The sequence below is a fragment of the Rhinoraja longicauda genome, chromosome 13, assembly GCF_053455715.1.
Source record: "Rhinoraja longicauda isolate Sanriku21f chromosome 13, sRhiLon1.1, whole genome shotgun sequence".
NCBI lineage: Eukaryota > Metazoa > Chordata > Chondrichthyes > Rajiformes > Arhynchobatidae > Rhinoraja > Rhinoraja longicauda.
In genome coordinates, this window is record NC_135965.1 from 20,783,938 (window position 1) to 20,794,002 (window position 10,065).

The 10,065-nt window shown below is 49.2% G+C and overlaps 1 protein-coding gene across 2 annotated transcripts in view; it reads left to right on the forward strand.

Moving 5' to 3' along the window:
* The window catches only part of LOC144599522 (rho guanine nucleotide exchange factor 26-like), an 85,291-nt gene extending 75,226 nt beyond the window's left edge, over positions 1 to 10,065 (forward strand). For both annotated transcript variants that reach the window (XM_078410512.1, XM_078410513.1), the window contains 3 exons: positions 5,241 to 5,311; positions 6,251 to 6,355; positions 8,583 to 10,065. In XM_078410512.1, the coding sequence (XP_078266638.1) occupies positions 5,241 to 5,311; positions 6,251 to 6,355; positions 8,583 to 8,725 (319 nt within the window). In that variant the 3' untranslated portion in view covers positions 8,726 to 10,065. The remainder of the gene's footprint in view (positions 1 to 5,240; positions 5,312 to 6,250; positions 6,356 to 8,582) is intronic.

Below are 10,065 nucleotides of genomic sequence, written 5' to 3' on the forward strand. Positions count from 1 at the left end.
TGCACCGAGTTTGTACGTTCGCCCCGTGACCTGCGTGGGTTTTCTCCGGGTGCTCCGGTTTCCGCCCACACTCGAAAGACGTGCAGGTTGGAAGATTGACTGGCTTTGGGAACATTGTAAATTGTCCCTCGTTTGTAAGATTGTGCCAGTGTACAGGGGTGATCATTGGTCAGCGCAGACTCAGTGGGCCGAAGGGCCTGTTGGTGTGCTGTGTGATTCACTCTAAGGAGTCAAGTTCAGTTTAGAGATACAGTGCGGGAACAGGCCCTTCAGCCCAACGTCCATTCCGACAGACGCCCCTTCTAAGTTAGTCCCATTTGCCCACGTTTGGCTTGTAGACCTTTAAACCTTTCCCATCCATGTGCCTGGCCTAGTGACTTTTAAATGCTGTTTGGCAGCTTGTTCCATATTCCCACCACCCTCTGAGTGAAAAGGTTCCCCCTTAGTTCCTTTCAAATCTTTCCCGTCTCACCTTAAACCTCTGTCCACTGGTTCGTGATTCTTGAACTCTCGGTAAAAGACTGTGCATTCACGTTATCAATTGCTCTCATGATTTTACACACCTCTATAAGATCACCCCTGCGCTCAAAAGGAATAGAATCCCAGCCTCTCCAACCTCTCCCTATAGCTCAGGCCTTCGAGTCCTGGCAACATCCATGTAAATCTTCTCTGCACGCATTCCAGTTTAATGTTATGTCTATATCGGTGTGGAGTCTGATGGACCCCTAGATGGATTTGTCTACATAAATGAAGCGAGTGATAGCGTTTCAATGGATGTGTCTATATAAATATGGCGTGTGATATGTTTCAATGTGTCTTAGTGGATACATCTATATAAACAGGTTTAGTTTAGTTTCGTTTCGTTTAGAGATACAATGTGGAAACGGGCTCTTTGGCCCACTGAGTCCGTGCTGACCAGCGATCCATCACCCTGTACACTAGCACTATCCCAGGGACAATTTTTACAGAAACCAATTAACCTGCAAACCTGTATGGTTTTGGAGTGTTATAGAAAACCTGGAGAAAGCCCACATGGTGACAAGGAGAACGTACAATCTCCGCTCGGACGGCACCCATAGTGAGGATTGAACATTGGTCTCTGGCTCCGTTAGGCAGCAACTCTACCACTGCGCCATTGTGCTGCTGTGTGTGTGAGTGCACGCGTTTGTTTGCGTGCGCACATGCATGTGTGTGCCCGTGCGTGTGTATGAGTGTGCACAGGCAAGAGAGAGATATAGGATCCAGTCTCAAAGGGTGTGCCTATATAAAAACGTCTGGGCACTTGTGGTGTTCAGCCACATCCATCCGTGTGTGTGGGTGATTTGTAGCTGAATACTTTGCGTGTGTGCATGTGCGTGTTGTGTCGGCCAGTGAATGAACTGCTCTGCCCTGCCTGTTTACCGTAGACCCAGTCTCCCATCAACTGACTGTAGACTGTCGAGGTTTGACATTCCATTCCTGCTGACAGTGGAATTTTGATCACTGTGTTTGTATGTGGTGCAGAGAGACAGGACACTGAGGTGAAGTATCCAGGCCTTTTCCCCTAGCGTGTAGACATTATGATGAATCTGCACAACTCTTTAATAAGGCCACAAGAGTCAGCCTTGTGTGCTTTAAGCCACTTTTGTGACCCATGATGTTACACAGCAGTTCATAAGCAATGATCGGCTCAGGTGGATGGTGGACTTGCTTTCATTAGACTTTAGAGATACAGCGCACGAACTGGCCCTTCGGCCCACCAAGTCCGCGCCAACCAGCGGTCACTATCCCACACACTCGGGAGCCAATTAACCTACAAACCTGCACGTCTTTGGAGTGTGGGATGAAACCGGAGCACCCAGAGAAAGCCCACGCGGTCACGGGGATAACGTACAAAGGCCGTACAGACAACACCTGTAGTCAGGATTGAACCCAGGTCTCTGGCGCTGTAAGGCAGCAACTCTACTTCTGTGCTGCCCACATTGGTCAGGTCATTGAATATAAAGAGTCAGGAGGTCATGTTGCAGCTTTATAAAACGTAAGTTGGTTCGATTTTTGGAGTAATGCGTGCGGTTCTGGTCACCCCATTACAGGGAGGCTGTGGAGGCTTTGGGGAAGGTGCAGGTTAGTAAAATCCTGGAAAGCATAAATAGGATAGACAGTCAGAATCATTTTCCCATTGATGAAAATGCCCATCACCAGAGGACATGGGTTTAAGGCGAGAGGGGCAACATTTAAAGATGTGTGCTGGAGGTTTGTTACGCAGACCCGACCAGACACGACACGTCGCCTGCCTATGTTCTCCCAGGATGCTGCCTGACCTGTTGAGTTCCTCCAGCACTTTGAGTCTTCTTCTGTAAAATAGCGTCTGCAGTTCCTTGTGTCAACACAGTAGCAGATACACACTCAGCAAACTATAGTTAGCCGGAGATAGATACAAAATGCAGGAGTAACTCAGCTGGTCAGGCAGCATCTATGGAGAAGAGGAGTAGGTGACGTTGCGAATCGAGACCCTTCTCCAGACCGAGGCAGGGGAGAGGAAAACTAGAGATATGAAAACGGGGAGCTGCTAGAGAGGTGGTGCAGAACTCCCATCAGAGAGAGGAGGAGAACTTCACAGTCGGCATACCTTGAGGAGAATTTGCAGTCGAGCAGACAAAATGTATAGGAAGCAGTAGCAGATGCTAGTTTACAATGAAGGTAGATACAAAACGCTGGAGTATCTCAGTGGGTCATGCAGCATCTCTGGAGAGATGGACGCCCACTCTCTGCTCTTCCCCAACAGCCCAGCAAATATGTTTTACTGTTTACCCAAGCATTTGTCCAGTTTCCTTGTAATTGCCACTTAGGCCCTGCACTGCATTTCCTGACACCTCATGCTGTTTGCCGCCATGCACCCATTGTCGATGTTGGACCATAAATAACAGCCCATCCAGGGTAATGAGACCTGTTCAAGGGACTGGCCCAGCATGGAGCAGGGAGGGGACAGCAAGGATTTACAGGGAAAAAAGTCGCTCGCTATTTGCACTAAGAGTGTTACATACTTCAGCACTGGCAAAGTTAACAGTGCAACAGTGTTTAATTTAGAGATACAGCGTGGAAACAGGCCCTTCGGCCCACTGAGTCCGCGCCGACCAGCGATCCCCGCACACTAACACTATCCTACACACACTAGCGACAATTTACAATTTTACCAAGCCAATTAACCTACAAACCTGTACATCTTTGGAGTGCGAGTGGAAACCGGAGCACAAGGAGAAAACCCATGCAGGTCACAGGGAGAACGTACAAACTCTGTATAGACAGCACCCATGGTCAGGATCACGCCTTGGTCCCTGGCACTGTAGGGCAGCAACTCTACCGCTGTGCCTGGTATTCTTTTTAGAAGTTCGAGGCGATTTGGTTTATCGGTCCACGGCTGATTTTCCGGCAACTTTAATCTAGACAAAATTACGAGAGTGCTCTTGACACCCCCCTGACACCCCCCCCCCCCCTCCCCACGGGAAGTCCCCCCCCAAAATGTGGCTGCTAAGCCGGGTGAGGCGGCCGATCTCGACCTCATTGGATCTTCCGTAGCTGACCCGCCGGTCGAATTCGTGCCCTGCAGCCGGGGCTCTGGAACTCTGACCAGGCCGGAGCCAGCAGATCCGTTCCCATAGCCGACTGCTGCAGCCACTTTGCGAGCCGATATCTCAGTCCCCCCAAGACCATGACCTCTGCTGGTCTGGCAAAACAGATAATATGACAAGGCTCTGGAACCGGATGCCGGAAAATCGGTATCACCGAATATCCAGAACTTTGTATCACCTGCTGAGTTACTCCAGCACCTTGGGTCTTTTTTTGTTGTTGTAAACCAGCATCTGCAGTTCCTTGTCACCATTTTTCTGCCACACTGTGAAATCCCCTCAAGGTTTGCCAATATTGAAGTTCTCCTCCTCTCTCCAGCAGAGTTCTGTGACAGTCCTCCTCCCACTGCTCCCCCTCCTTAATTCCTGACAGCTCTCTCACCTCCCCCTACCAACCCCCACCACAATCAGTGTGCTGACGGCTCCCCACCTGAAACGTCACCTGTCCATGTTCCCCAGAGATGCTGCCTGACCCGCTGAGGTATCGAATTATAGAGTCATACAACATGGAAACAGGCCCTGTGGCCCAACTTGCCCACACCGACCAACATGCCCCATCTATACTGGTCCCACCTACCTGCGTTTGGCTAATATTCCTGCAAATCTATCCTAACCATGTACCTGTCTAAATATTTTTTAAACGTTATGATAATACCAGCTTCAACTATCTCCTTGGGCAGCTTGCTCCATATGCCTAACACCTTTGTGTAAAAATGTTGCCCCTCAGGTTATTATTAAATCATTCCCCCTCAACTTAAGCCTCTGTCCTCTGGTTCTTGATTCCCCTACTCTGCGTAAAAGACTCTGTGCATTTACCCTGTTTCTTCCCCTCAGGATCGTATGCAACTTCATAAAATCACCCCATGTCCTCCAGCACTCACCCGTCAGCTCAGGCCCTCAACCCCTGGCTATATCCTTGTAAATATTTACCCTTTCCTGCTTAACATCTTTCATATAACAGGAGAAGTAGAATAGGCATAGGTTGGGGATGCTCCATGCATTTTGGCTTTTGCACCATCATGGTCTAGTTTGCTAGATTAAATGATAAGAACTAACTAATAACTAAGGCTGATAACTACAAATAAATAATAACTAACTGTTGAGCCTTCCTGCGGTGTCGTGGGCCTAACTCAACGAAACACCAGTGCAGGCAGGTGCCCATTTGATAACTCCAGTGATACACTGGCATCGACTCGTCTAGTTTTTATGTGCTTATTAACATGTTGGTAGCTTATTATTGAATATGGAGTTAGTTATTGCAGAAGTGAGTATAAGCAGTTTAGATACTACTCTGGCTTTGGGCTTGGTTTTCTTGGTTGAGCGCTTATGCTGGTGTTATAGCACGTACTCTGTGTTTTAATAGTAATTTACATTCATAGTTGCTGTCGTGTTTAATGTCCCAGTAAAGCTGCAGTTAGTGAGAATGTCATTGTTCCAGTTCGTGCCTGGTACAAATGACAATTAAACACTTTTGTGTTTAAGATTCTTGATTCTTCACCACTCTCGCAAGCCAACGTAGATTCATTTAACTCTGGGAACTGCGTGCGAGCTCCCGGGAACAGAGTGTGGGCAGCGGCTAACGAGAGTCACTGGGAAAGGAATGCAACTTAATTCCCTTTGGCTGCTTCTCTGTAGGAGTGACCGAGCACGCTGGTTGACGGCCCTGGGGCAGAACGGTGCTGAGAGACAACACCCAGACAGGACGAGTGAGTGACCGACCGGCTGGGGCTGGGGGAGGGGGGAGGGGGGGAGGGGGGGAGGGAGGGAGGGAGGGGTGGGAGGGGAGGGAGGGGAGGGAGGGGAGGGAGGGGGGGAGGGAGGGGAGGGAGGGGGGGAGGGAAGGGGAGGGGAGGGGAGGGGAGGGGAGGGAGGGAGGGGAGGGAGGGGGAGTCCATTGATGCTCACACACTGCCACCAAGTGGGTTCCAGAGATTTGTACACACGCGCACACATACACATAAATACATCGACACACACATATATAAATACATAGACACACACACATGCACATGTAAATACATAGACATGCACACATATAAATACATACATACACACACACACACACAATTACATAGACATATACACACGCCACACAAATACATAGACATACACACACGCACACTCACACATGCACACACATATAAATGCATAGACATACAAACTAATAAATCCATAGACATACAAACCGGCATGCACACACATGCACATACACATGCACACACACATACACACATGTGCACATATACATACACATATGCATGCACACGTACACACATGTGCACATATACATGTACACACATACACACATGTGCACATACACACATGTGCACATACATATACACTAGAGCTGACAGAGGCTCGGGTGACTGACGCTGATCGTTCTGATACACCGCGTTATGAGTTTCTTCGGAGCTTCAGTAATTAAACCAAGACCGTGCGCCATTCCCCAGGCGGTGCTTATTCAATGGTCAGGATAGGTCGAGTGCTGGCACTGGTCCCGACTGGCATTTATTGAGGCTGGGCGCGTGGGCTTTGTGGTTCAGTGTGCTAAGGAGTCAACTCTCTCTCTCTCTCTCTCTCTCTCTCTCTCTCTCTCTCTCTCTCTCTCTCTCTCTCTCTCTCCCCCCACCCCCTGTTCCTGGCAGCCCTGACCCAGGTGGAGATCACCAGAACGTACCCAGCCAAGCAGCCAGACGAGCTCTCCCTCCAGATGGCCGATGTGGTTCTCCTTTATCAGAGTGTGGAGGATGGTGAGTGGTTACTTTAGACTCAGAGTGTCATACAGCACGGAAACAGGCCCTTCGGCCCAACCGTCTATGCCAACCAAGGTGCTCCATCTATGCTAATCCCCTCGGCCTGCATTTGGCCCATATCCTTCTAAACCTTTCCTATCCATGTACCTGTCTAAATGTCTTTTAAATACTGTTGCAGACTCAGTCATACAGTGTAGAAATAGACCCTTCGGCCCAACTTGCCCATGTCAACCAAGACGCTCCATCTACGCTAGTCCCACCGACCTGCATTTGGCCGATATCCCTCTCAACCTTTCCTATCCATTTACCTGTCCAAATGCCTTTTAAATGACGTTATAGTACCTACCTCAACTACTTCCTCAAGCAGTTTGTTCCATAAAGCCACTTCCCTCTGTGTGAGAATGTTACTCCCCCATGGATGGGGGACGATCTTATGGAGGTGTATAAGATCACGAGGGGATTAGATAGGATAAATGCACAGACTTTTACCCACAGTAGGGGAATCAAGAGCCAGGGGGCATAGGGTTGAGGTGAGAAGGGAAAGATTTAATATGAACCCGAGTCATACAGCACTGGTCCTTCGGCCCAACTCGTCCATGCCGACCACGATGCCCCATCCACACTGGTCCCACCTGCCCGTGTTTAGCCCATATCCATCCACACCTTTCCTATCCATGTACCTGTTCCAGTGTCTTTTAAATGTTGTTATTGTACCCTGCTTCAACTACCTCCGCTCAAAGTTTGTTTCGTTACCAACAGCCATCAATTAATTTTCTGCAGTTGTCTGTTCCTGCAAATGCAGTTTTTTTTAAAAAACACTATGATAATCCAGTGCTCTCAGCTGCTTGATGGTTCTGTACTGCAGATTATCTGGACAATTGGACGTTACTCCTACTAATAGTGGTGCCGCTGGTAGAGCCGCTACCTCACAGCGCCAGAGACCCGGGTTCGATCCTGACCTCGGGTGCTGCACGTGTGGAGTTTGCATGTTCACCCTGTAACCACGTGTGTTTCCTCCGGGTGTTCCGGTTTCATCCCATATCCCAGAGACGTGCGCTTTTGTAAATTAATCGTCCCTCTGTGTGACAATTAATTGTTCCCAGTGTGACAATAGACAATAGGGTGCAGGAGTAGGCCATTCGCCCCTTCGAGCCAGCACCGCCATTTACCATGATCATGGCTGATCACCATGGTTACCACAAGTTATCTGCATGTGTTGCCACTTACGGGGAGTTACCGACTTGGAACATCAATGCTGTTCAGAGTTTTGCCATTAACTCTCCCTTACTCTCCCTTCCATTCAACGCCACAAAATACAACACTTCACACTTCCTCAGACTAAACTCCCTCTGCTATTTCTCTGCCCATATCTTTAGACATTAAAGATACAATGCAGAAACAGGCCTTTCGGTACACTGCGTCCGTGCCGGCCAGCAATCACGCCCTACGCTAGCACTTTCCGACATACTAGCGACAACGTACACTTTTATTTGCCAATTAACCTGTAAACCTGTAGAAAACCAACACGTTCCCAGGGAGAACGTACAAACTCCATATAGACGGCACACGTAGTCGTCAGGATCGAATCGGGGTCTCTGGCGCTGTGGGGCATCAGCTCTACCGCTGTGCCACCGTTGCCATTCCATCAGGCTCCTAACCAGAAACGTCACCCATCCTTTTTGTCCAGAGATGCTGCCTGACCGACTGAGTTACTCCAGCACTTTGTGTCTATCTTCGGCATTAAGTGCTACATATCTGCAGCTGAACTATCTACTTGCGGTTTCGCTTTGTGTTGGGCGGCCCGGTGTCGCAGTGGTAGAGTTGCTGTCTGACAGCGCCAGACCCAGGCATCCATCCTGACTACGGGTGCTGTCTGTACAGAGTTTGTACATTCTCCCTGTAACCACGTGGGTTTTCTCCGGGTGTTCCGGTTTCCTTCCACACTCCAAAGACGTGCAGGTTTGTAGGTTACTTTGGCTTCAATAAAAATAGTAAATTGTCCCTGCTCTGTAGGATAGTGTTAGTGTAGGGGGATCATTGGTTGGCGCAGACTCTGGGCTGAAAAGCCTGTTTCCACGCTGAAACTCCAAACTAAACTAAGCTTTCAAGGAGCTATGAACCTTACAACTCTGCCTTCAAGTCTTTGACATTTCCACCCTGGGAGAAAGCTTCTGACTGTCTGTGCAACGTATAATGGGCACTAAAGCACGTCTTCCCCTTGCAGGTTGGTACGAAGGCGAGCGGCTGCGAGACAGTGAGATAGGATGGTTTCCGATGGAGTGCGCCAAGGTCATCACCTGTCCAGCTACGATCAGCCAGAACATGCAACGGATGGGCCGGCTACTGGGACTGGAGACGCACGTCTAGAGCGGGCGGGAGAGAGCCGGACAGAACGGGCCTGGATGAGGAGAGGGTGTCAGCGAGGAGCGACGCGCCCTTGGTCTCGCGGATCGTTCAGTCGTGCATTGGGGACTAGCTCACCTGAAGGAACCCTCAGAGGACACAACACGAAAGGGACGAGACCGGGCCAGGGACAGTGTACATAAACCACGGCGGAGGAAGCCCCCGCTTGCGTTCCCCGCCCAATGTTGCCCTCGAGACCCTTGTGAAACATCTCCGTTACTTCCTTGTGAGGAACCGCAAGGAGTTGGGACGCAAAGTGCTGGAGTAGTTCAGTGGGTCAGGCAGCATCTCTGGAGAACATAGAGAGCGGTGACATTTCAGGTCAGCACCCTTCGTCAGACACTAAGTGGGATTGGCGATGGTCGGCTGTGCGATCAGAGGGGGTGAGGTTGTAGAGGGTGAGGGGAGCAGAGAGGTCAAGTTGGTTAATGTCACGCTGCCAGTTGGAAATAAAATGGTCCAGAGTGGGTAGAAGGACGGCCGGGGGTGGGTGGGTGTCCATGAGGAGGAGGAATGGTGGAGAAAGGGTCATCACTGGGAGGTGATGACTCACTACCAGAGCCCCGCTCAAAAGCCCGGCTTGAGTCTCTGTAAATTGCCCTTAGTGCAGGGGTTCCCAAACTTTTTCATCCCGTTTACCCCTTTGCAACTTTTCGAAAGTAAATTTACCCCCATCCTGTTTTGTTCAGTAATTTGAGTTTACACTCAATAAAAGTGTACAACATAATAAAGCAACCGACAAAGGGGAAATTAAAAAAATACTGTTTTTGACATTATTATTTTAAGTTCAAATAACAATAATAATAGCACATAACAATGTTATTTGACTTATTTATGACCAACTAATGATGAACAGAACTAATGTGTACCAGAACCAAACACAGTCAGTCAATATGTACAAATCCAGATCAAAAAAATTTGCCCCCTGCGGGGTAAGTTTACCCCAGGTTGGGAACCCTTGCCTTAGTGTGTGGGGAGTGAATGCGAAAGTGGGAGAACGTAGAATTACTGTGCATGGGTGATCGATGGTCGGCATGGACTCGATGGGCCAAAAGGCCTGTTTCCATGCTGTATCTCTAAACTATAGACTAAAGAAAAGTGAAGGAAGAGAGGTAGTGGAAAGAGACTGCAGGGAGTGGTGGACACATCCCCATCTATCAAGGGTCCTGACCTGAAACCTCACCGATACATGTTCTCCAGAGATGCTGCCTGACCCGCTGAGTTACTCCAGCACCTTGTGTGTCTTTTTTTTGTAAACCGGCATCTACTGTTTCTGTGTCCACAAGGAGCAGGGGGGGGGGGGG